General features: G+C 48.1%; 1 protein-coding gene across 2 annotated transcripts in view; it reads left to right on the top strand.

Moving 5' to 3' along the window:
- AGAP1 (ArfGAP with GTPase domain, ankyrin repeat and PH domain 1) overlaps window positions 1-27,723 on the top strand; it is a 384,937-nt gene that overhangs the window by 157,765 nt on the left and 199,449 nt on the right. The window contains exon 1 of one of the 2 annotated variants that reach the window (XM_066575406.1): window positions 2,734-3,933. The exons of the other annotated variant lie outside the window; for it this stretch is intronic. Coding sequence (XP_066431503.1) covers window positions 2,931-3,933 — 1,003 coding nt within the window. The 5' untranslated portion in view covers window positions 2,734-2,930. Of the gene's footprint in view, window positions 1-2,733; window positions 3,934-27,723 lie in introns of those variants that run through there. 2 annotated transcript variants of the gene reach the window in all.

Genomic DNA, 27,723 nt, shown 5'->3' with positions numbered 1-27,723 from the left:
AGCTGAGCCCAGGGCTCCCGATACGCCGGCTCTAGCGGTAAGCTGAGCCCAGGGCTCCCGGTACGCCGGTTCTGTCAGTAAGCTGAGCCCAGGGCTCCCGGTACGCCGGCTCTAGCGGTAAGCTGAGCCCAGGGCTCCCGGTACGCCGGCTCTAGCGGTAAGCTGAGCCCAGGGCTCCCGGTACGCCGGCTCTAGCGGTAAGCTGAGCCCAGGGCTCCCGGTACGCCGGCTCTAGCGGTAAGCTGAGCCCAGGGCTCCCGGTACGCCGGCTCTAGCGGTAAGCTGAGCCCAGGGCTCCCGGTACGCCGGCTCTAGCGGTAAGCTGAGCCCAGGGCTCCCGGTACGCCGGCTCTAGCGGTAAGCTGAGCCCAGGGCTCCCGGTACGCCGGCTCTAGCGGTAAGCTGAGCCCAGGGCTCCCGGTACGCCGGCTCTAGCGGTAAGCTGAGCCCAGGGCTCCCGGTACGCCGGCTCTAGCGGTAAGCTGAGCCCAGGGCTCCCGGTACGCCGGCTCTAGCGGTAAGCTGAGCCCAGGGCTCCCGGTACGCCGGCTCTAGCGGTAAGCTGAGCCCAGGGCTCCCGGTACGCCGGCTCTAGCGGTAAGCTGAGCCCAGGGCTCCCGGTACGCCGGCTCTAGCGGTAAGCTGAGCCCAGGGCTCCCGGTACGCCGGCTCTAGCGGTAAGCTGAGCCCAGGGCTCCCGGTACGCCGGCTCTAGCGGTAAGCTGAGCCCAGGGCTCCCGGTACGCCGGCTCTAGCGGTAAGCTGAGCCCAGGGCTCCCGGTACGCCGGCTCTAGCGGTAAGCTGAGCCCAGGGCTCCCGGTACGCCGGTTCTGTCGTTGAGCTGAGCCCTGCGCTCCCGGTACGCCGGTTCGGACGTTGAGCTGAGCCCTGCGCTCCCGGTACGCCGGTTCTGTCGGCGAGCTGCGCTCCCGGTTCTGTCTGTGAGCTAAGCCCTGCGCTCGCGGTTCTGTCGGTGAGCTACACTCTGCGCTCCCGGTTCTGTCGGTGAGCTGAGCCCCGCGCTGCCGGTTCTATTAGTAAGCTGAGCCCCGCGCTCCCGGTACGCCGGTTCTGTCGTTGAGCTGCGCTCCCGGTTCTGTCGGTGAGCTGAGCCCTGCGCTCCCGGTTCTGTTGGTGAGCTGCACTCTGCGCTCCCGGTTCTGTCGGTGAGCTGAGCCCCCCGCTCCCGGTTCTGTCTTTGAGCTGAGCCCTGCGCTCCCGGTTCTGTTGGTGAGCTGCACTCTGCGCTCGCGGTTCTGTCGGTGAGCTACACTCTGCGCTCCCGGTTCGCCGGTTCTGTCGGTGAGCTGAGCCCCGCGCTGCCGGTTCTATTAGTAAGCTGAGACCCGCGCTCCCGGTACGCCGGTTCTGTCGTTGAGCTGCGCTCCCGGTTCTGTTGGTGAGCTGAGCCCTGCGCTCCCAGTTCTGTTGGTGAGCTGCACTCTGCGCTCCTGGTTCTGTCGGTGAGCTGAGCCCCCCGCTCCCGGTTCTGTCTTTGAGCTGAGCCCTGCGCTGCCGGTTCTATTAGTAAGCTGAGCCCCGCGCTGCCGCTTCTGTCGGTGAGCTGAGCCCCGCGCTCCCGGTTCGCCGGTTCTGTCGGTGAGCTGAGCCCTGCGCTCCCGGTACGCCGGTTCTGTCGTTGAGCTGCGCTCCCGGTTCTGTCGGTGAGCTGAGCCCTGCGCTCCCGGTTCTGTTGGTGAGCTGCACTCTGCGCTCCCGGTTCTGTCGGTGAGCTGAGCCCCCCGCTCCCGGTTCTGTCTTTGAGCTGAGCCCTGCGCTCCCGGTTCTGTTGGTGAGCTGCACTCTGCGCTCGCGGTTCTGTCGGTGAGCTACACTCTGCGCTCCCGGTTCGCCGGTTCTGTCGGTGAGCTGAGCCCCGCGCTGCCGGTTCTATTAGTAAGCTGAGCCCCGCGCTCCCGGTACGCCGGTTCTGTAGTTGAGCTGCGCTCCCGGTTCTGTCGGTGAGCTGAGCCCTGCGCTCCCGGTTCTGTTGGTGAGCTGCACTCTGCGCTCCCGGTTCTGTCGGTGAGCTGAGCCCCCCGCTCCCGGTTCTGTCTTTGAGCTGAGCCCTGCGCTGCCGGTTCTATTAGTAAGCTGAGCCCCGCGCTGCCGGTTCTGTCGGTGAGCTGAGCCCCGTGCTCCCGGTTCTGTCGGTGAGCTGAGCCCCGCGCTGCCGGTTCTGTCGGTCAGCTGAGCCCTGCGCTCCCGGTTCGCCGGTTCTGTCGGTGAGCTGAGCCCTGCGCTGCCGGTTCTATTAGTAAGCTGAGCCCTGCGCTCCTGGTTCGCCGGTTCTGTCGGTGAGCTGAGCCCTGCGCTCCCGGTTCTATTAGTAAGCTGAGCCCCGCGCTCCCGGTTCGCCGATTCTGTCAGTGAGCTGAGCCCTGCACTCCCGGTTCTATTAGTAAGCTGAGCCCCGCGCTCCCGGTTCGCCGGTTCTGTCGGTGAGCTGAGCCCCGCGCTCCCGGTTGCCGGTTCTGTCTTTGAGCTGAGCCCTGCGCTGCCGGTTCTATTAGTAAGCTGAGCCCCGCGCTCCCGGTATGCCGGTTCTGTCGGTGAGCTGAGCCCTGCGCTCCCGGTTGCCGGCTTTGCCCTCCTGACTATTGTGGCTGTAGAGGAGGCGGCGGCTGTAGATGTGCCGGAGCCTCTCCTCCTCCTCCTCCAGCTCCTCGCTGCTCCCCCTCCCGTCTCCCCTCCCCTGTGCCCTCCTCCTCGCAGGCTCCGGGTGTCTGCACCTCGCTCTCTGTCAGTTCCTGCGGGCTCTGCTCGCTGCTCTCCGGGTCCCCTCATGTCCTTCCTGCCAACGGTGCCCCCAGCGGGGTCCAGCCGGCAGCGTGGAGCGGCGAGCAGCAGGGAGAGGAGGGGGTGAGCTGCCCTGCACCCCCCACTGTTCTGTTCCTGCGGTACCCCCACGGTGGGGGGCGCTCTCGCCATGTATTTATTAGACCCTGCGCCCCCCCAAATGGAGCGGGGCACCCCGCAAAGGAAGACGGTGTATCGGATCTCCCTGACTCTGGTGAAGAAGGAGCAGCTGGAGGAGCCTCGGCTGGAGAGATGCCCGGAGGAGGAGGAAGGGGGCGAGGAGCAGGACACCTTCCCCCCGCCGCATCAGGGACTCAGGAATTTCAGAACCCGCAGCACCGGGCAGCTGGAGCTGGGACGGCTCCGGGTCACCCGGGCATCACTGCGGCCGAGCTGCGGGGAGACCACCGCTAAGGACAAGACCCCCAGCGCTGGCAATGCTGCCGCAGTGGACAGGGTATCGCCCGTGCTGGAGTCTCCATCCGATGCTGCCCGGGGGGCGCCCGGTGCCCCTCAGGATTACAGTGTTCCAGGGACCTGTCCGATGGAGGAGGCCACCAAACCTGGGGACTGGGCTAAGGCTGGGGCGGAGGGGGCCTGGGACAGGAGACACCCCAGCCTCCTCCGCAGGAGCTTCAGCTTCAGACACTGGAATGGAGAGCTGCTGAGGATCAGGAGCCTGACCAGGGAGAAGCACCACAGCAGCTCCAGCTGCCTCACCCACCAGCACAGGGCAGAGGAGCCCAGGGAGGCACTGCCCGATCCCTGCCCCGCAGACAAGAGGAACACCTTGGATGTGGGGGAAGTGTTAAACAAGACTGACCCTCTGTCTGATCTGGAGAGGTGGGAGAGGAGCAAGAGCAAGAACAGGACCCTGGATAACAGCGACCTGCACAAGCTCTCCGAGCAGATGGAGATGGACAGGAGGGGGCAGGAGAAGAGGCTACTCAGGTTCTTTAGTGGCATCTTCTCCAGGAAGGATGGCACTTCAGTGTCCTTCACCAGTCCTGGGGGCCGCTCACCCAGGGCCGCTCATTCTAGGTCGAGGGGCTACTTCAGCAGTTTAAAAAGACCTGCAGCAGTGGATAATGTCCAGTCCAGCTCTGAGAGTGTCAATGGATCCCCCTATAAAGGTGCCTTCTTTCATCTCCATGTGCTGTACAGAATGGCTGTTGGGAGGGTATAAGGCCATGATGGGACAACTGTATGAATGGGTACATAGTAGAAATTTTGGCTTTTCCTCTGGGCAACCTGTTCCTCAAAATCTCAGGAGACACTTGGGATGGCACAAACCATTATGAAAGAGTTGGTAAATTTTGCATGGTCATTTCATTAAATAATCCTTATGTAGAAAAAATGTTTTCATTTGTTGGAAGGGAACCTAGAAAATTGTCAAATTGTTTAAAATTTGGGCCATTATATGGAGAGCAAGACCATAATTCAAGTGCCCCAGCGATTATTTGGTACCTTTGGGCAGAAAAAGCTATAGACGTGTGTAACATATACGCCATGTGTACTCAGGTGCCTTATGTTACTCAGCAGTGCAGGAAGTGCCACCTGACAGGTGATGATGAGGGGTTTTGTGTAGGGGGTTTGTTTGCTGCGGATACAAGAGAGCACGTGTCTTAACTTTGGGTATTTGTAGTGAGAACACAAAGGGGAGGATTGGGTTTCATGACCTGGCAAGGTGTTGGGAAGAAGACCGGCTTTGGTTGACTACTAACTTAATCAGGACTGCATAAAAACTGAAATATACAAATACTGTACATTCTAGGAGTCCGTTAGGTCACTTTAGGGACAAGTTGAAAGTTTCTAGTTGCCAGCAGTCAGAACTTTAAATGACTTGAAAAGAACTTTAAAAGTTGGGCACTGGTAGCCATTTCTAGTTACACTGGTCACTAGCGTCCTTTCCTGATATAAGGATATACGGACTGTAGACTGTATCATAGGTGTTGATCACAGAAGTAAGCTGTTCACTCCTTCTTATAGGTATTTCACAGTAGGCACATTGTCCAGCCGAGCTTACCCAATCCGTTGTGTTGTGCAACCTTTGTGTCAGTAATGTCATTCAATGACAGCACTCAATGACATTTGGAGAAGAGGGATTTGACATTCACATGTACGTTTTACGTTCTCTTCAGATGTGTGACAGCAGATTTTGATTTCAGATCGTGAATATTCATGTTGTGGTCTTTGTATTTTGTTGGTTGCTTTACTGTACACTGCAGATATTTTCTGATGCATGCTCCTTTTTGGGATTTGCTATGGAGTTGGTTGCAGTTTACCACTTTTGTACAGTTATCACATGCCCTCAGGATAAGGAGCTGCGGTACTGCTGTAATGAGGGTTATGGGGTCAACCTGGCTCTTGCTCTCATGTTTTGATCTGCAGCACTCAACCTTATATGATGATTACAAGCTCGTCACTTTGTATCAGCTTTTCAGTGTTCTTATATGTCTGTGATGGTCACGTTGTAAACCAGTTACGTTTAGATTCTAGTATGGAACGAATTATCATTGCTGTTTTCCTTTACTTGGACACCAAAATTAGCTTTACGGATGTACTTTTGCCCAGGAACGTCACGCTATCTATTCTGGTTCTGACGGGTTTTTTTTTTACTTGGACAGTTCACATTTGGTGCAATCACAATGCTTATCTACAATAATCCCTTTAATCTGAAGCATGTTTGTCCACATACTCTACAGATTCCAGAATGTTTTGAAACAGAATGTTATACAGAATTGCACAAATAAACAGTGGGAAAGTTTTTAGAAATAGTTTTGAGGTCTTGGTGGTGATCGGTGTGGACGGTAATAAGGTCTTAGACATTTTCCATCATTTTGGTTGAAAACTCCATAGTCGGGGAAAATCAACTGCATCACACTGTCCTGATTAGCAATTTGGATTGTGACTGTACCGAGAAATACATTACAAGTGGTTGACACCTTTTCATGGTGTTCTCTTGTAGCACTTCTATATAAATTGCATGCTTGGCTATAAATAAGATGGGAATAGATGTTTTTCTTTTAACTTTCTCCACCTTTACCTCTTTCTATATCATTTGTTGGTACATCTGAAGCTGCTTGAGTAATATGGAGAGTTTCTGTCTTCTGCATTACTATATTCTTTGCAGGTTCATGTCTGCATATAGGTGGAAAGAATATAAGACCACCTGGTAGGGCAGTCTACAATATCATTTATGTAGTACTATGTCTGTTGCCATTAAAGGGAAGCTGAAATAATACAATATATGGGACACCTGTTCAGATGGCAAGTAACATTGTAGTCTTTGAAGTTGTTTGTATCCAGGGGGAGTTAATGTTGCAGATGTTTTTATATATGAGCATATGTGTTAGTAAATACATACTCTTGACCTTGCTGATCAAGTGGCAGAGTTGTAGAGCACACAGTGTGGAGGTTACAGTAACCACAGACATACAGTACTTGGGCTAGACTGATTTGACAGCAGTTCCAATGACATCCCTGCAGTGCAATTCATTCATTCATTCATTCATTCACACCGACTTTTGTATAAAGTTAAATATTTAGAGACTAAAATATTCTATATTCATACAGTGAATTGCAGAATCCTTCTAGCCAAAAAAGCAAAACAAACTGTAGGGCTAGCAAAAAATTTTGGGCAACTTGTCTGCGACCTGCTGTTGTGTTTGAGAGCTGCAATATGGCCATTAAATAATAGCCAAGTTGTGGATTTGTCGCAGTCACATGCAACTTACATTGATGCCTACAATAGAAAAGTTGCATGCAAATTGTAACCTGTGATCAAAATTGGATTTTCTGAGGCTGTCCTGCTGCAGTCTTAATAGGTTGCAATGCGATCCCCCTAGCAATCGTTAGAAGCAAATTCATGGCAATCTTCATATCGTGTAGCCTAAGGGTTTTCCAGGATCAGAAGGCTGTTTTCTTCCTGTCCGTGGGCTGTAACTTACTGCAGGATAGTTCCTCTGAAGTGAATGGGGCTGAAGTGCAATACCACACACAACCTGCAGACAAGTTTGGTGATTTATTATTAAATAGCCATTTTCTAATCCCGGACAACCTCTTTAAGTCTATGACCTCCTTTCAGCCTTTATATAGTTGTCAATAAATCTCTAAAATGTCACAACTTTGTGGTGAGTTTTGATTAACAATATTCTACCGTTTTGGGTGTACAGCTCCTGTCTACGGTAACTTGAGTGTGTTTATATGATGGGGTCTGTTGTGTTTTCGTTATGGTGTCCCTCATTTTACCAGATAAAATAGAACCGCGTCCTGCGCTATTTTTCTGGCATTTTCGATAGCTCTTATCAGATGTTAACAGAGCCTGAATGTTCACTTCCTCTGTTCCTCTTGTAAATCTACAGGCAGTAGGTAGAAACACATGGCAGCACGATCTGACAACACAGCGTTTGGTTGTAGTCTGTAACCATGGAAATATATGGGCCTGCATGGGATTTGTATACACAATAGCAAGGTATTTTTCATGAGTTCCCTTTGAAAAGTTTCTTCATCTGTTAGTTTAGATACATTGGAACAATAAAAATGGTTGCAAAAAGATAGAGATCATCTAAAGCTTCTTTAGGCTACCTTTATTGACTTTTTCCTTAAATGCTTCCAGGTAATCCTACTGCACACTGCAGAGCCGGATTCCGCATGGGGAATCCAGCTATGCCAGCAGCGGCATCCGCGCGTACTTGGACAGTCGCTAGGTAATCTGTACTGCAAATGAACCCGGTGGCTCGTTGTCGCACATGCGCAGTTCAGATGTTTTTTTATCCCGTGCCGTCACTAAGCGTTGATGTAGAATCTGCAATGTTCATCGTGGACAGGCTGGGGGTCGGACGGCTTCCCTTGACTTCAATAGAAGCGTGTGTGCGGAATGCACGGAAAAATGGAGGATGCTGCGATGTTTCCTCTGCTTGCGGAAGCCGCACTTGGTTTCTGCAAGTGTGGAGGAAGAATCGATATCCCATAGCATGCTATGGGCACTATTTGGTGCGGACGCCTACTGCAGATTCTGCAGGAAATATCCAGCTGTAGGCAGGAGCTCTTATCTCAAACAACACTTGGCATGCTTTGCTGACTGATTATAGTCTATGTTTACATCTCGTATTCTTGGTTGTTTGCCGAGAAAGTTCCTGGCACATATGTCAAACTTATCCATGCGCACCATTTCACCTGGTCTGGTTTGGGTTGACATACCAATAGATGATGACCGAGGAAGGTGCACTATGCTGTGGTTACCTACACAGGGTATAGTCAAAAAGACGGATCCAGCACTATATATCAATACTGGTGTCCTATATTGAAATAACAATAGGGTATAGAATAGGAAGGCATGGATGTGCTACATGATTGTGTGGTGCACAGGCCCCTGGGGGTCCCGGAACATGGATTTCAATTTTGTGTTGTGGACTCTGTAAGAGAGGGAGTAAAACCAACTGTAAAGTTGAAGAGTAGCATGTGAGAAGAAGAAATCCGCTTTCTGCACCCAAGTCCCGTGGGGCCGCTGCTGTGATCGAAGTAAGGAAGGCGTAGTCAAAGTGACCTCTTGCTACGATGCATGCATGGAGCCGTCATTGGCCCGGGGTTTATTCCAGAGACTAGATACGGATCAGTATCTGAATCTCCTGCAGGCTACAGTGGATGACTTCCTGCATAATCTGCCCCATCGTAGTAGAGGGAGACCACTTCGCTTTCCCTACTTCAGTCCAACACAGAAAGCGGATTTATCCTACTCTTCAACTTTGTAATTGGGTTTGACTCTACAGCTTTTACAGAAATCATCCACTGTTGTCTGCAGGAGATTCTGGGACCCATCCACATTGACGGCTCCATTCATGTATGGTAGCAGGAGGCCACATTGAGTAGACATTCCTTACTTCAATCATAACAGTGGTCCCATGGGACTAAAAGAGATGCCAAAAGTGTATTTCTTCTTCTCACATGATACTCTTCAACTTTTGTAGTTGGGTTTTACTCTCTCTCTTATAGGGGCCACAGCACAAAATTGAAATCCGTGTTCTGGCTCCCAATCGCCATACCATTGTGTAACGCACCCATGCCTTCATATTCAGGAACACTATTGTTATTTCAATATAGGACACCTGTATTGAGATATAGCGCTGGATCGGTCTTTCTGACTACACCCTGTATTGTGGGCAACCGCAACAAAACTTACACAGCTTCATTTGTCTTTTGACTCCAGGGCAAATGAGCGATGTATGACTATACGGTGGCAGAAGTCAGAGGTTGATGTCAGGGAATACTCCCAGGTATCTGATGGAAGAGATCCAAGTGCTCACCGTGATTACATGGCATCTGCTCCACCTTCAGCTTCCTCTGTGGAGTCCTTGTGATATTGTGCACTTGGATTCATTGTAGCTCTGGCTAAACACTCACTGAGCTTTTTTATGAGAAGAGATGTTTTTAATATAAAGGCAGAGAACAACCTTGGAAGATTAGGTGCTGATTTGGCGTGACAGTACATGCAAGGCTCTGCTGAGATGTGACAGCCCTGGGAATCTTGTGGATTTGGATTTCAGAGTTCAGTCGGCCTGGGATTAATTAACTGAGCTTTGGTTGCTTATGGAATTCATTGCAACCTCACATCTTGGTTCTTAAGGAAATGTTTATTGTCCTCTTTACATTCACAAGCAGATATGCAAAAAATGTGCATCGCTCCAATTCTAAAGTCAGGCCCCACACTGTAATCCAACACAAGGCAGAAAAGTACAATACCATGCCAGGGGGTAACTTTGCACGCTGTACGGCACATGTTCCTGACCCGTTCGTGTGACCCCGGGATTACTTAGGGGGCGGCCATACAGGCTTGTTGTGAAGGATCACTGTATCATTATAACTCTACTTGTATCATTATAGTAATTAATTTTGGTTTAGCTCCTCCCCATTTGCACAATTGCTGCCAATGAAGGGGAACATTCTTGTTCATTACTACAGTCGTTTATCCCCATAGAGTCACCTTGTTCACACGGGGAGATGCTCACTGATTGGCTGCACATTTTTACTTTGCTAGGAAGCCACAATCGGCCAATGAATAAGCATTCTGCCTTCCGCCAACGGATCGCTGTCCCTTATACACATCCCGATGATCAAAAGTTGGGCTGTGTAAAAAGACCTTTAGCTTTGAGTCCACGTTTTGACTCCCTCGGTGTGATCTGTTTCGTGATCAGAAGTACAGGACCTTTGTTATACCTGGCACTTTTTCTTGGAATTTGGCTAAAATGTGCTTTTATCTGGCAGTGTGACTTTGCCCTTTTTGTGGTTAATTGGATTAGGTGACTCCTACTGCTTGTTTGAATATTGATATGGTCAAGGCAGAGGCGTAACTTGAAGATCCCAGGCCCCGATGCAAAACTTGTAACAGGGCCCCCAACTATAATGCTTTACTCATAGTACTGGGCTCCCTATATGGAGAAGAGAGGCCTAATGGGCCCCCTAAGGCTCCTGGGCCCGGGTACAACCGCATCCCCTGCATCCACTATAGTTACGCCCCTGCGTCAGGGCATGATAGGGCCAACCAGCAGTTTTTGACGAACTGCCCATTTTTGCGGGAGCAATGGCTCTGTTTTTGAGGGCCTATAAGGGTTAATATATCTCTAATTATGTATAGACGTTTTCTTGGTATGCCCACATGTATGTCATTGATATGGATTGTGTTGATGGGCGTTTCGGTGCATATCTTTTGATTTTAGCCATTTGTTTTCGATAAAGGTTAAGTTCTATTGGTTGGTATAGAAAACTTTTTTTATACTAATAGTCATGTATTTTGTGATTGGCTCTTATTTATATTCTCTGACAATGGGGTCCAAACCCTCAGCAGTGATAGAATAAGGTCAGTACATTTGTTTTTTTTAGCCTCTATAAACAAGATAGTTCTAAGTCGCTTGTTGCAAATGAAGATCTTACAAATAAGGAAGAATTGAAACACAAAGTACTTTAGAAAGTTGCATAACTTCACTTTAAAGAGATTTTTGGTGTTATATAAATAAAATGTCATTATTGCATAATGCAGGCTTGAGTTAACCAGAATCTTGCCGTGTATACTTAGGGCAATGCACAGGAACTATATTACGCATCTGTATTTTTCAGGTCTGTAATATTACACCCCCCACCTGTTTTAGCCGAGTTACTATACCTATGTCTACCTGGAAGTCTTTTCTTACAGTTACTCAGGTGGCCTGTTCCATCACAAGCTATAGTATACCGATGTTATCCCTTAAGAGCATTGCTTCTATAGAGTACAGCACCTTGGATAGACAGACCCGTAGGGACTCCATGCGGATAGACAGACCCATAGGGACTCCATGCGGAGAGACAGACCCGTAGGGACTCCATGCGGGTGGACAGACCCGTAGGGACTCCATGCGGGTGGACAGACCCGTAGGGACTCCATGCGGGTGGACAGACCCGTAGGGACTCCATGCGGGTGGACAGACCCGTAGGGACTCCATGCGGGTGGACAGACCCGTAGGGACTCCATGCGGGTGGACAGACCCGTAGGGACTCCATGCGGGTGGACAGACCCGTAGGGACTCCATGCGGGTGGACAGACCCGTAGGGACTCCATGCGGGTGGACAGACCCGAAGGGACTCCATGCGGGTGGACAGACCCGAAGGGACTCCATGCGGGTGGACAGACCCGAAGGGACTCCATGCGGGTGGACAGACCCGAAGGGACTCCATGCGGGTGGACAGACCCGTAGGGACTCCATGCGGGTGGACAGACCCGCAGGGACTCCATGCGGGTGGACAGACCCGCAGGGACTCCATGCGGGTGGACAGACCCGCAGGGACTCCATGCGGGTGGACAGACCCGCAGGGACTCCATGCGGGTGGACAGACCCGCAGGGACTCCATGCGGGTGGACAGACCCGCAGGGACTCCATGCGGGTGGACAGACCCGCAGGGACTCCATGCGGGTGGACAGACCCGCAGGGACTCCATGTGGATTGCCCTTTACAGAGATGCTACATTACAAGTGGCAATGTGCGCATAATTCTCTTGTAAACTTGCAGCGACTTATGATAACTTAGTGCAGCTTAGTTACAGCAGTCTGTATTCTGTCTACCGTATGGAGCGAGGGGCACAGGCTGCCATAAAACTGCCTGTAGTCATGAACCCTCACGAAGTTGTTCCCCAGCTTCCTTGTTCCTTCTCGGATTACTCCAGCTAATGACGAGTCGGGTGATATTGATGTAGTAATGTTTGCATCTACACTTTTAGCAAATTTTAAGTTTTATTGAACACGGCTCAGTGACCATCTTTATCAATAACCCGTAATTATAGCACCAACATATTCTGTAATGTACAAAGGAGAATAGAGTCCTTTTACACCATTTGATTCCCCACTGGTATAACCAGTGCGGATCGACGTACGGCACGCCAGTTGGTGCTCGTGGCAGAGGGTAAATGTTGATATGTAGATGAGCAGTCGTTCATCCGCACACACTTGGCATTTGCCGGCAGCACCCCCCTCCCCTTCTGTTACCGTGTGAGCTGGCATTGTTTGCCCACATAGATGATCTCAGCAGTGGATCGCTGTATGGGGACAAATGTTTGTACTGTTGTTGTTCGTCCCCATTCACTCTATGGGCATGGAGAGGATGTACTGCCGACAATCGAGCATTTTATGACCACATGAAACATCCATTCAGCCGATGAATGAGCTTTTGCTCATTTGTTGGGAAACTGCACATATTGAGATAGGCCGATGATCTGCCAAACAAACATTCAAGCCCGATCATCGGTCCTTGTAAAAGCTCACTTAGGCTGGCTGCACACAGGCGGATTCGCATTGCGGAATCCGGAGCGGGCGTGCGCTTCCGGATTTCACAGCAAGTGCCATCCATAGCATGCTATGGCAAAACACTTTTACCTCTACACACGAGCAAAAATCAATTGCGACTTTCTGCGTGTGTAGGAAAAAGCGCAGCATGCTCCATTTCTGTGCAGATTCCGTGTGGACAGCTTCCATTGAAGTCAATGTCCGACGGCTCGCCATGTGTACCATCTGCAGTACAGCTGGCCAAGAAGAAAAGCAGGTACACGCGGACGCCAGCTGGGCACAGGGATGGATTCAGCTGCGAACTCCCGCATCCGGAGTCTGACCCCGTCATGTGCAGCCGGCCTAAGGGTGCTTTCACACCTGCATTGGGGATTCCACTTTCCTGCTCCTGGTGCGATCTTCTGGAGGATCCCACCCATTTGCATCATTTGGAAAAGCACTGCTCAATGGCATATCAAAAGTATATGAACATAGTGCCACTCTAATAACAAGTTCTTCTCTACACAAGAGTATACAGCCAAGAGTGCCTTCTGACCTATCCATCCTTATGGTTTAGTCGGGGCCGACTCTCGCACACTTTATGGCTCAGCCCTCCCCACGCGGTTCTGTTTTGTACGGCTTCTTTCAGTTCCATCATTTGCATGTTAGTGTCGGCTTTGATAGTATCAAGGCAACACGTTCTTTGGCGGCCAGATCTTCTTTTGCCGCTAACTACTCGAAGCATTATCGATGTTTCTAATGAATTGGCTCACATTATGTGGCCAAAGTACGAGAGTCTCTGTTTTGTAACTTTGTTTCGATGCGGTCTAGGACTCTTTGGTTCATGATCGTGGCGGTCCAATGAATTCATAGCAATTCTCTCCAGCAGCAAAGTTCGAAGACCTCAATCTTCCTCCGGTCCGTTTTTTTCAGTGTCCAACTTTCGCAGCCGCTGGTTGTGTTTGGGAAGATTGCGTTGCCTATCCTGCATTCCGTCGCAATGCTTATGACAGAACCCATGTACATCGCTAATACAGAACCCAGACGAGGATGAGAGTGTCCTAAAAGCAGCCTGTAAGCCATTTATTGTAATGTGCCATCCATTGCCTCATTCCTTCTTTATGCCAACTACATACAGGCATGAGACCTAATATAGCCACGCTCACAATAACAGGCTTTTGTTAGCACATGGAAACCTTCCTTCAGCTCCAATGTCTGCTGGATGTGTTTTTCTCCAGACTGTTGAACATCAGTGTTATTTTTATTTTCTACACAAACAGGCATATGCCATCCAACATTTTCTATAAACATCATTTGGACATCCTGATGTCAAAATATGTACAGTTCACAGTCTGAGTTATTTAGTATTGGCAGCCTCTACCCCCTCCGTCACACACTACGAGCCTGGCATGCTCTGGCAGCACTTGTTGGGTCCAGGCAGTGCCAGGCTCTCACTTGAATACATGCTGCTGGGTGCCATCCTGTACCCCGCGAGCCGTATTTGTATCCTACAGAATGTTTTCTTCTTACACGGAGGGCAAATTGACACAAACCATGCATTGGCGTCGTAGTGTAGAGCCATGACCTGTGCATAGAGATCCAGCTGCTTGCAGGAGTCTCTTCTCTGGAGCCGGGAGACTTATGGTGCCTCCGGGGATGCAGGGATTTATGGTTCAATATGTGGCACAAATAATGGCCCTTACTGCTGAAATATGTGAAATAATTTGTTGGAAGCAATTCCAGTTCAGTGAAACATTGAGGCTAAAATGCTGGAGGCACGTGGGGGCTGGGGTGGAGGGAATAGGAGGCTTAGACGCAGGAGGAAAAGCAACATTCGTCCACTTAGTAGCAAATAGACAAGTCTATTGTGTCTAGTTCGGTATAGTGTTGTATAGGGGTAGCATCTGATTGGACGATTTTGGACTGTTTAGTTGGTAAAAGGGAATGGCAACACCCAGAATGCACTTTATTAATTTCCAGGAGGAATAACAGAGGAACGGTATAGTACAGAGTTATTTAATGGGAAATGAAAGTATGTAGTAAAATAGACCGGTCATGAGACCTGATCAGCGACCGTTAAGCTGGGGACACACCACAGTATTTGGCATTTCTGCATCCTTATTACGGATGTGTGTCCCAGCCTGACTGCGGGTCGCCTGACTCTCTGAGCATCATAGGTTAGTTTGGGCCAGGAGACCGGAGGTGAGGCCGGGACAGTGTGGATACATAATTGTAGGGGGAATACACTGGTGTGTCACCGGCCTTAAAAGGAATCTGCCCCCCTCGTTGGGCTGCCTGGGGCTGCATGAAGTACTGACAGACACGCTTAGTTCAGTCGTCTGTCAATTGCGTTAACTTGTGTCGTTTTTGAGAACTTAAAGCACACGAGCCGCCGGCAAAGAGTCCGATGTATTTGTGATATGCAAACTCCCAGCAGTGCAACCAATGACTGACAGAGGACTTATTACTGGGCATGGGGAGAAAACTGTCAATCAGCAGTAGGGGTAGCCAGTAGATCCTGAATATCATAATACTCCTTATTGGCTGTGCCACGAAGCAGGCTGCAGTTTAGCCCTGCGGCTCCACACGTAATTGGGGTCGCTGTACGACTTGCAAAGACTATAATATTGGGGAATTAGATTTTTGCTATCGGCGGGTCATTGTTATGGCAGCTTGCGTGTTGCACCGTGGCCCCACTGGCTTCAGTGAGGGTGCGAAATCGCAGTTCTACACAGCAATCTTTGGTTGAATGTAGCACAAGCCATTGGGCTCATACGCATGGCCTTATGCAATTTTGGTCCGTGAAATACGCACGGTGTTTACTGCATGTATGTGTTTGTGCATGTAAAAAAAAACATGCAAGAAGGCCCTATTGATTTTCACTATTTTTTTCAACCACAGTCTCCTGCCAACATGCTTAAAAACCCAGTGACTACACATGCGTCTGCATATTTGCTGCGTTTTTCTACGGTCCCTTAGACTTTAATGTCCAATTTTAGTTCACATCACAGACCAAAATTGTTGGTTTTTTTAACGTATGTCAAATACACGTCTGAATAACCCGATGCAGATCAAAGGGGGTTATAATGTCCGTATTACGTTGTAGGAAAAAATATGCATAATATGGACCATAAATCCCCTCATGTGAAGGAGCCCTGGCATAGAAGATCTCAAAAGCTACTGCACAAAAGTCACAGAACGCTGAAATCGGAGAGGGCAGCATGCATGGGGTGATGGGCTCTTTTTAAGCTGTGTTCACACAGGCGGCTGTGATTTTCCTGCATGTACGATGCTTTTTTGAGATAAAGTGCAATTTGCATCAGATTTACATTATTTCTGAAGCAGATGACGAAATTGAATTGCTCCCGTAGAAAATATTGGGCAATGCTTGCAGCAGAATCTCAGAAAAATGCAGTAGGACTTGCTGCGATAGGACATGTATCGATCTTGGACTGTCAGTCCGAGTGAAAACTTGCTCAGGTCTTCCTTTGCTGTGCTAATTCTGCCTATTTCACAAATGACAGGAAGATCACCCTTATGAATGCAGCCACAAATCTGTCACTTTTCGCCCAGTACTAATGTTACAATGGGTGGGCTACTTAGCGTGCCGCCCAATGCACCGCAGTGCATCAGGGGAGGTAAGTATAATACTTACATCTCTGGACTCAGTGGGTCACCTACTTTCAGTCCATAAGCTTTGTTTATAGGGCTAAAGGTAGGTGACAGTCTCTTAAAACTGAATGGTATGTAATTTGCACTATATCAGGGCTGAGCAGGAGGTGCTTGTGATACAAGATCCAACCACCAGGGCGGGGGCAGAGAGACGCTCAGTGCATCTATAGTGACACACAGGTCAGTTTTGGCTAAATTTTATATATAGGTAGAAACATTTTATGCCACCTCTTAGTTTTCCCCCATTGTACCATTTAGCAGTAGAGACTATCCCTCTACAGGTGGTGCAGATGTTCTCCTGAAGTAGTCTATGTATGGGAGAGGACCACGAAGACGTGACAGAAGTGACTGCGGTATGGCCGCCACGTGATCAGCTAGACGAGTATTACCCTGCTGGAAGATGTTTCTTCCCCGTTTTGGAGAAGTTTCCTCGGTGGTCTGTCTGCTGAGAGCCTTGTCCTCTGATCTGGAGGGTGTTTATATGGACATATACAGTATACTCCATCACACAAGCATGTGCTACATGGAACACATTTCTGCAGACCCCCTTGAATGGACAAGATGGGACAGGTGCGGATTTTTCAGTTGAGAGCCACATATGGCTTTCTAAACATTTTCTGATGTGTGTACACGGGGCGTCGCGGAAACATCTGCTGCTGTTTGTTGATATCAGCCATAATGTATGTGTAAGGATTAGCCAAGATATGTAGCGCAGTACTGTACATGGGGGGGGGGGCAGTACTGTACATGGGGGGGGGCAGTACTGTACATGGGGGGGGGCAGTACTGTACATGGGGGGGGCAGTACTGTACATGGGGGGGGGCAGTACTGTACGGGGGGGGAAATACTGTACATGGGGGGGGGGCGCAGTACTGTACATGGGGGGAGTCAGTAATATACATGGGGGGGCAGTGTACATGGGGGGTCAGTACTGTACGTGGGGGAGGTGGTGGGGGTCAGTACTGTACATCTAGGGGAGGGGCAGCAGTACTGTACATGAGGGGTGAGTACTTTTGCACATGGGGGGGCTGTACTGTACATGGGGGGGCAGTACTGTACAGGGGGATCAGTACTGTACATGGGGGGGCCAGTACTGTACGGGTGGGGGGGGCAGTACTATATATGGAGAGCCAGTACTGTACATGGGGGGGGGTCAGTACTTTTGTACATGGGGGGGGGGGGTGTCTGTGGCTGTACCGTACATGGGGGTCAGTACAGCTGCATGGCTTCTCTAGTCTGAGAGGACCTGCGTGTTAAGCTACTTTTACATGGGGTCATTATCGATAGAAACTGAATTATCACTCCTTTGTTGAAGTCCTTTTAGCTCACCTAAAAACCAAGCGTCTGTCACGCCGTGTAAACAGGAGTCACTCACTCTTTGAGCGACTGCCTGTTTACTGTGAACGGAAGCTTGGCGAGATTGAAGGATTGCTGCTGCAACCTAACTGGCGCTGACAATGCAGGGACAGACCCTTCTGATAAGGAGATGGCGACACACATTTGTCAACTTATTCTTTCCTTTCTTGAAGGAACGGCACAGCGCAGGGCTCTAAGGAGGATACAAGTATTTACTAAAGACTGCTTATCATGAGAGCGGACAGGCGGCCTCCATCATTATGGAAAACATTAACATAAAATTCTGTAAAATTCTCTGAGATCTAAAAATAATTGCTATTTATAAAGCGATGTCTTTAGATCCTTTCTGATCTGCTCTTAACAGATTTGGTGTAAAGCTGCTTATACGCAGACTTACTTAACACCAAGCGATCCCTGTAACCAGCCAATGACACACCGTCCCCATCTGGAAAGATGTCGGCTGGGTTTGAAATTTTATTCATAAAGTTGAACAAAGGAGTTTACCTTAAAAGAATGTTTTCAGAAAGATAGTTCATCCGTCGTCTGGGGTCCCTGAACATGTATGGCCAGTGTGAAGGCTAATGTGGACTGCGATGTGTAAGGGCTGGAGGTGCACAATGTATGTTCAATGGCTGTTCAGCCATCATCCTACGTCTGTCTAATGTGTATGGCCGCCTTTAGACTTTGTACGAATGCAGCAAAGTTTAACGTGGCTTTTAATGCATTAAGATGGCTATCTATGCCACAGATTGAATTGCGGATTCCCCAGTCTCTGTCCGTACCAATGATACACGTACCACATGTATATATATGCATGCCTCTTCGAATCTATTTCATTATGCCTGAGGAAGAATCCTGCGTAGATTTGAAAGCTTGCAGTAACATCATGTATTTTTGTTAGCCATTAGAATGTATCATCTCTACAAGATTACTTGGTTTCTCTTACTGAGAACAATCACATTTTAGGGCTCCTGTCCACGGGCGAGTTTGAATTGCGTTCCCCATGGCGATAATCCGGCCACGGGAAACGCAGTGAAAGCTCTCCATCGCAACGCTATGGAGAGCGCTTCCCCCCCTGTCCATGAGCGGAGAATCATAGCATGCTGCGGTTTGCCGCGATTCTTCGCGTTCAGCCTATCTGTCAGATGGGCTGATAGCGGAGATCTGTCTGCTGGCTGCTGCTCCTGGGCGGCGGCTCCTGGGCAGCGGAGATCCACTGCGGGATACCGCAACGCCCGTGGACAGGCAGCCTTACTCTACTGGCTTGAGAATGGTATCCTCTCTTCTGAAGGAGGGCACCCAGAAAAGGCTAACATGGTACCAAACTTTAAAAAATGTAGCCCTATACATATTAACACTTTATAAGGAAGGTATACTCTTTCGGGTTGTACACCATTGCACACTATATTAGTGATTGTCATTGCTAGAATTATTTCAAACCCTACACACGCCAAGATTCTTTGCATGTGCAGCTCTGTATGTATTAACTATTACCTCACTGCAGCTCAGTCCCTATCTGCTCTTGTTGATTCCATTGTTCGTATCTGTCACAGGAGCTGATAAACTAAAACCACTGAAGTGCCAGATCCGGCACATCACTGACATGACCGGCACCCAATGAACCCGTTAAATGAAATTGGGTCTGTCAGGTGTCTATCATGCCATCTGACATTATACAGAACAAACTAATCCAAATCTAATTTGCATTAGATCTACAATGGAGGCTCTGATGCGGATGTCAACAGAACCTAAACTGAGACCTTGTTATGCTGCAGAAATTCCCTAAAACTGTTTGGAGATTAAAGGCGCGTTCATGTGTTCATGCCAAAATCCACAGCATATATTCAATTAAATTGTTTAGGATCCGCATTAAAATAGATGTGAAAATCCACACCAAATTGTACAAATTTTGCTGTGGGTTTTTGAGCTGTGTGTGAGCGCAATTTAACAAGTTATTTGTACCCCAAGACTTATTATCATAGGCAAAACATTCATTACTGTCCATATTTTAGTTACACGTTCCTCACATTTGTGGCTCCCTCCAGTCCTTTAGGTTTATCCTTGTACGTAATCTGGTTTTAATCTAGTGACACCGCGCTGCAGTCCCTTTCATGATTCTGGCGTTGGTAAAGCAGACCTGTCTTTTCTTACTCTTTTGCAGCTAATTTAGCAGCTTTCACCCCATCACTTTGAAACAGGAATCCCTGAATGGCTTGAAGAATTCCCAATGGGAGTCTGCAGAGTCAGTGAGCAGTGGGCTGTGTGAATAGAGCTGTGTGTATGTGTGGTCTGATGGGCCTGGAAGGGATTGAGAGAAACAATGAACATACTACTGTGGTTCGCTTATTGTTTTTATACCTTTTACTAGTGAGGTGCTTTAATATATACATCTTGTGTATATTGCTGATTCCATTGGAAACACCAGTAACCTCTCATTCACAAAGGGACTGCTGAAGATATGGATATAGATACTGCTAAGATTTTACACCAGTTTAGCATCCTATAGGCTTGATACTGTATCTGTGTGACGCTTTCCATTGCATTTGTATCATGTTGACTAAAAATGCTTTATTTATTTTTTGTGCCAAATGATTATTGTAACAAAACAACCTTATTCCCGGTTATTGCATGCTTCAGTTTAATTTGCTTATAATGATCGTCATGAATATTTGTATATGCCTTGTTAGGGAGGCTACAGTAGAGTATCAGTATTTGATGCATGACTATATGGTATTAACCGTCCATAATATACAAGTCACCTGAAACAGCTTGGGGGATCTTTGCAACAATGGCATATATTATAGGAATACAGGGGAAACATCCACCTGTAGTCACTAACAGAGCTGATCTGGGTCTGCTAGAACCCTGCAGCTCTGCTGTGGCAGGGGACACTCTGTGGTCATGTGATCACCCGATTGACTAGGAGAAGTGACACTTCCACTTTCTCTTTTCACAGATCACTATGTACTCTACTATTGGAAAGGCAGAAGCAATTAATAACATGTTTCTGCCTTCTCTTCAGGGTCCTTGGCTGTGACTAACAGCCGAAGAACCAACCTGCTCTTGCTACATTGCAGGAGCTTTAATCCTGCGCAGTTTTTTTTCTGTTTGCCGGGATTAAAACCCAGGACTAAGCACCGTAAATTTACGGTACTTGGTCTTTAATGCGTTAACTTTTCGGAGCTTTCCTAGCATATACATTAAATGTACACTGCAAGCATGGTATGGCTACATCCTAAATTATTATGAAAAAAGCAGAGAGAAATGGCACTGGTTCAGGTATCGTGCTTGTTGACCTCCCCTTCGGAGGTTCTATTTGGAGCCTCTGTTGCTGATTTCTGTTACAATACAAATAAGCTCTGCATGCTTATTTGCAATGTCAGACGTTCAAACAGAAACTGAGCGGACCCCGTTATGACAGAAGCAAAAGATCCCCATAGACTTTAGGGCAGATCAGTTTGGCCGGAATGGTAAGTGTAGATGTGAGCAAACCCTAAGACTACTCTCACACATAGATTCGGCAAAACGCTGCAATTTTGATCACGGCATTTTGCCGCGATTTTACTACAGTTTTCGGATGCAAGCTACTGCGTCTGACCAGTGGTTTTTAACGCACCCCAACATTGTGATGGGTGATAAGGTGTGTTAAAAGAGGCAAAAACACAGCAAAATAGAGCAAACAGCACTCGAAAATTGTAGCGTTGGAAAACAATGGGTCTGCGAGGACCCATTGAAGTAAATGGGAGTGTTATACCGTGATTACCGCGGCTTTTAAAACTCCGCAGTAATCGTGGTAAGAAGCGCATGTGTGAGAGTGGCCTAAGGCTCTTCTAATATTACGGTTTTATCTCCTGCGCCAGTTCTGACCTTGGTTTCCATCTTTTAGAAAACCTCATAAGGCCAGGAACCTGGTTGGGACCCGGAATGGATGCATAGTGTTCTGTGTGTAAGGCTCTTTTTGAATAGGCACTTCCTATCTAGATAAGATAGACGGCGACGGAATCCTAGTGAAATGAAGACATAAGAGGTCTCGCACCAAACTATTGTTCCATTCAGGGTTCTGTCCCTATAACGTTTTCTGCAGGCAAGATGGCGACCTGAGCTGGAATTGGCGTTGGAGATAAAATCGTAGTGTCAGACCTGAAGTCCTCGGCTTCTCATTGTTTTTAATAGCCTTATCAAATATAATTGGTATAATAGTAGTGCATTTCTTCCACATCATGCTGGTGTGTCGTAACCCTTTCATGACAACCAAGAGATGAATATTAGAGTCTACCGTATCGTTCATATATGTTCCTTCGCTACATTCGTATGACTGTCCTGGTTTGAAGAGCTGCTTGCTATGTAGATTATGCTTCTTGCAGAGTGTGACACATTAGTTGGCACATTTTTTTTATACATCGTATATATATTTCTGACACCTCCGCTGGCACCCAAGATTCACACGCAGTCAATGACAAGTTCAGATATAGCGCTATGTATATATAACTCTCATTGTGTTGATTGACTGCCTGTTTACGGATTGCACTGACCTGGATCACAAGATGCCAACCCCGCTCCTCTGTACCCGAAACCAGTTAGGTAGACTTGTTTCTGTATGAAACTCCTTCATTTAAGCATTCCTATAGTACAACTCAATACAAACTGCAAAAACTGCAATACTACTGCAACTGTATAATGGTTTACACTAGGCGGTGCTCCCATACAGAACGGCTGGTACTTTTACATTAGAACGGCACCTGTCAGCGGGTGGGATATATTAGGCAGTTCTTGAAGTTGTGTTGGAAGTAGGAAGAATGGGCAAGTGTGAAAAAATCTGAGGCCTCTTGTCCACGGGCAATTTTTGAATTTTTTTTTCTCTACGTTTCTACTACTATGGAAAGCGCAGCCCCGCAGTCCACAAGCGGAAAATCATAGCGATTCTCCACTTGCAGGCTTTAAATTGCAGCATGCTGCGATTCTCCGCGGTGAGCCTATCTGTCAGATAGGCTCAGTACAGTGAGCTGTCAGCTCTTCCCGGTGGCCGTTCCCGCGGCAGAGATCTGCCCCGGGATATCGCTATGCCTGTGGGCAGGAGGCCTTTGACAAGGGCCAAATAATCACAGCTAGACTGGGCAAGTCTTCTGGGATGCGACTCCGACAAGTGAATGATTTATTGCTCTGTGGCCTGTTGGCAGCTACTTGTGCATGGGACGATTATCACCAGATGCGTACAGGCGTAGGCAGATACGTGAACGCGGCTCTTTTCAGTGCCACGATCTTCGAGCGCCGTGATTTTCAAGTGGAGTCTGTCCTATTTTTGAGCGTTTAGCACTCCTCCTCATCAATGATGAGGAATGCTAAATGCCAGCGTCGGCCGAAACCGAAAATGGACCGCGGCAAAGCGCCATGTAAGGGAGGCATAAAGGTACCTCTAGCTATCCGTTAATTCATACAGGCAAGAATCTCGCGCGTTGCGAGATGCATGAAACTTGCATAAATATGAACGCCATTCTTCTGAATGGACTTACTCATTTGAGCGAGAAAGGAAAAAATCGCAGCAGACCTTTAAAGACATCGCATGGCTCTCACATGGGAAACCCATGCGATCCGTCGACGTGCGGGAAACACGCGCCTGAGGACTGCAACTTCATAGAAATGATGCAAGATGTTTTTGAATGAGAAACAACTCACATCTGCGTGAAAAGTGCATATTGGAAAGCGTGATATTGGGCCGGTATCACGCTCGCCCATGTGGATCGGGCCTGGGGGAAGAATTACTTGTGAGTACAAGCTTTTCTGACTGGCGGTCTCTTGTTATGAGCGCTGTCCGTTATCTCATTGAATGTAACAATGTGACAACGGGCTGTTTAGTATCCTCGGGGAGAATTCCTGAGAACTATGGGAACAGGTAGAAGGTTAATTTGTACTAACTGACATTCAAGTCAATGGTGGTTAACTTGTATAAACTTTCTGTATCCCCCTTCCTTTCCCTCAGCTAATCCCTCCTCCACAATGCTGGCGCTTTGTGGGATTGAGTTTAATACAGGGAGAATTAGGCTGTGGAAGCAAGTAAAACCGATCTGTGCACGTGTAGAGCTGGCACGCTGTGCGGTATAACGTGAGCGCTGCCCTTCTCCTCATACACTACTGGACATCTGATGGCTTGGTTCACGCTCTTTATTCTTGACGTGTTTGAAAGCGAAGTCACTCCTCATTATGAAAATGCATGCAATGTCTTATAATGTATATTGCAAGTAAGTTTGGGGTCTCAGTGTAATATTCCATATTCTGTCCACAATCCGCTGGGTATTGGCGATTACACCTATATGTGCTGGATGCTGCATACGTGGAGCCGCGAGGCTCTTGTTGGCCGGTGTCCTCAGGTGTTCTTCTTGGGATCCAGTGTTACATTTGCTGTGTTGCAGGCGGAGCACGATTTCTGTTTCTAAGGGGTAAAGGTGCAGATTAGTTCTATCTGAACAAGGTGGATTCTTGGCGCTGCCAATCCTGAGATATTCCAGGAATGCATTGTGTGTGCACAACACTCCCCGCTCTATGGGCACACTACTGTGTACTAATGTCACACGCGTTCTGCGGGAATGCTGGATACAAAGTTACTTCTGCAGAGACCGTCATACGGCAGACAAACGTGGGCATAGTCTCCATTATACCAGCATCTCTCTACAACCTTGCTTGGCACTACCATGGCATGCATGTAGCTTTGTGGATGCTGGAGAACCACAGATATACATATTACCGTTCTTATCTGTGTTGGAGCCTCGGTCACTGAATGCCGTTAAGTTACGGGATAAAGTAGCACTGTGTGCAACTCTGGTTCATCCGGAAATATGCAGCTGGACGCAAACCCAACGGACCCCAATATAATCATTTGGGGTTGATTCGGCGCTGTTTGATTTTGTCATAAAACTGATTTGTTCAGCTGGTAGATTGATTTCCTGTTCCCATAATGCTGACTGAACAAGCCATAACCCCCATTTATACGCAACGATTATTGCTCATTGATGTCTTTTGAACTATAATCATTGCATGTAAATGCTATAATCGTCTGCTTTTCGTTTAAACGATGATTTTTAGTTAAGTTTAAAATCCATCCTTCGTCCAGAGAGCTGATAGCAGGGACCACGTGCTGTGATTCTCTACAGGAGCACTGAAAACATTGTATTTAGCTACAGTCCCATGGCAGAACAAAGGGTCTGTATGGAGAGAACAGACCACCTGCTGTTCTCTGCATACAGCTGCAGAGGCTCATTTACATGCAAATGAAGCTAATAAGCTGCTAATGGGCATTAGTGCCCATTAGCAGTTTATGCAAAATGATCCTTCAAAAGATAGGGAGAATGACAGTTTCAGCGAATTTTGGGGCGATCATCTTTGCGTGTAAATGGGGCTTTAGGTGTCATATCCTGAATGCTCATTGTAGGTTCAACGCTGGACTGATTTACTACTACTATCCTACATTTAGACAAGATCAAACCAGACCAAGAAGGCAGAATCTGTGGCGAATTTTTCACAGTGGTGCACACCGTATGATAAATTTCTGTTGGCTGAGAGAAAAAAAAAAGCGCAGTTATTCGGCACATTTTAAGACTCTAGCCACGCCCCCCTTCCTTTTTTTTGTGCCTGAAAGACATAATAAATTTGGCACATGCCCAGTGCTCCACTCTTTGGTGGGAATTGTACCAGAATCCAGAATTGCTTAGTAATGGCCCTTTTACACGCAATGAGAAATGCACGATTTTGGTTTGCCCGAGTGAAGGAGCTGGTGACATCGTTACCAGCTGGCGCAGCCTGTTTAGACAGGCAGATCATCGTTGAAAATCGTGAACTACTATCCCTATGTCAAACACTGAACTATCGGTGTTTAGACGCAGTGAGAAGTGAACGGCGAAAGAAGTGAACTATCCTCGTTCATCATTCAGTCATTGGCTGATCGTTTACTGTCGTTCATTTGAACAATCTTTGGAACAATAATCATTCTGTCTAAACGCCCCTTAAGGGCTCATACACATGTCTGTATATTGGCCGGGTTTTCACGCCCGTCCGATATACGCTGTCCCTTTCTGCAGGGGGAGAAGGCGGGCCGGGCCGGGAGCAGTGCACTGATTTCCTGCCCCCTCTCCGCCTCTCGCCACTTTTTGCATGAGCACCTTTGTTGTCCCGAACCCTGGATGCAAATTCTATCTGGTTTCCATTTTTTGGACAGTGCTTCAGTCTTTTCTTCTTGTCCAAAAAGGAAAGCGAGACAGAACAGAAGCAAACCGAAACAAAGTAAGTCCCACTGATACACATGGGTGAACAAAGCATCGGGATACTGGAGTTCTGCCCTGGCGCTTTTCACTGTACATTATATAAGGATTGTGGATCAAGTTTCAGCATGCAGGTCTGAATGCCCCAATGAAGTCAGTGGGGATTCAGTGATCCCTATTGCACCCATACAAAATCTGCGCATACTACGAAGCACATTTCTGCCCGTGTGAATGAGGCCTTAGGCCAGGTTCACACTTACCGTGTATGTGAGTTGGACCCGGGTGGCTTGGGTGCAACGCTCATCGGACAGCACATGGATACCTGTTAGACATGCGTTAGTTTGACCAATTTTTCATCCGTAATAAATAGGACATGTGATTCTTTTCCTGCGGACCATTAATCTGCATAGCCTCATAGGCTATAATAGAGCTATGTGCTGCCCGAACAGCGCACGGCCCCAAATACAATAGTGCGTCGGAGGTCTAAGCCCCATTGATGGATTGTACTGGATTGGTTTTTTTATGTTATTGTGCTCCCTGGATGGAACAGAAAGTAAAAGGCTGATGTGAATCCACCTGGAATACATTTTTTTTGGCCTTACATAAAACTTTGTAGCCCGTTTTATTGTACTTTGTGTAATCCTGACAAATACTGTTTTGGTACATAGGAAATGTTCTCATCAGTTAAAGGGGCTGTCCCATGAAAATATTGTTTGCAGGTAAATCCAGCTCCTAATTATAAACATATTTTATATTTATTAAAGAAATAGAAATCACAGATATTCCAGGACTAATGTTAGAATAGCGCCACCTGCTATTCCGTGTCCGTAATTGTTCCACCTGCTCTGCTGGGTTTGTGGAGGGATCTCTGGTGTGGTGGGCGGCTGTTTCTGAAGTTCCTGTGTATTCTCTGATGTCAGAATGGATGCTGTGCGAGTTATAAGAGAGTGAGAGCGTTACTGATTAGAAGCAGCGCTGAATAGGGGCGACCACCTTGGAACATTCATACTGCGTTTATTATTGTATAAATTATCATTCAAATGAGCAAAAGTAAATGAGAATTGTTCAGCCAACAAGAATGGTTCACATCTCATTCGTCCATTCTATGCAGGCATAAAATCATCATCATTCACTTATCATTCCGTTTACACGGCGCTCGTTTATCCCTCTGTCACTTATACAGGGACGGCACGATTGTCGTCTAGACAGGCGGAGGCATCGTCGGCTCGTTCAAACAGGCTGCACAAGTGCGAACGAGTTAGCGGTGACGTCACTCACTCGTTCAAACAAGAATCTGCTTGTCTAAAAGGAGCATTACTGAGGAGGACTGGACACAGGCCCTTAAATAGAAACAGCAGGTGGCGCTATTCTAATACTCGTCCCGGAATGTCTGGGGATAGGAACATTTTTAAGAAGTGTAAATACAAAACTGGGATGGATTTAGCAATCAACTTTTTTTTTCCTGGGACAACCCCTTTATGTTTAAAGGAGATGTCCCGCGCCGAAACGGGTTTTTTTTTTTTTAAACCCCCCCCCCGTTCGGCGCGAGACAACCCCGATGCAGGGGTTAAAAAAACCACCCGCACAGCGCTTACCTGAATCCCGGCGGTCCGGTGACTTCAATACTTACCGCTGAAGATGGCCGCCGGGATCCTCTATCTTCGTGGACCGCAGCTCTTCTGTGCGGTCCACTGCCGATTCCAGCCTCCTGATTGGCTGGAATCGGCACGTGACGGGGCGGAGCTACACGGAGCTACACGGAGCCCCATAGAGAACAGCAGAAGACCCGGACTGCGCAAGCGCGGCTAATTTGGCCATCGGAGGCCAAAAATTAGTCGGCACCATGGAGACCAGGACGC

Source organism: Eleutherodactylus coqui, chromosome 8 (assembly GCF_035609145.1).
Source record: "Eleutherodactylus coqui strain aEleCoq1 chromosome 8, aEleCoq1.hap1, whole genome shotgun sequence".
NCBI classification, from domain to species: Eukaryota; Metazoa; Chordata; class Amphibia; order Anura; family Eleutherodactylidae; genus Eleutherodactylus; species Eleutherodactylus coqui.
The sequence above is the reverse complement of the archived record's forward strand: the minus strand, read 5'-3'. Positions and strand labels throughout refer to the sequence as shown.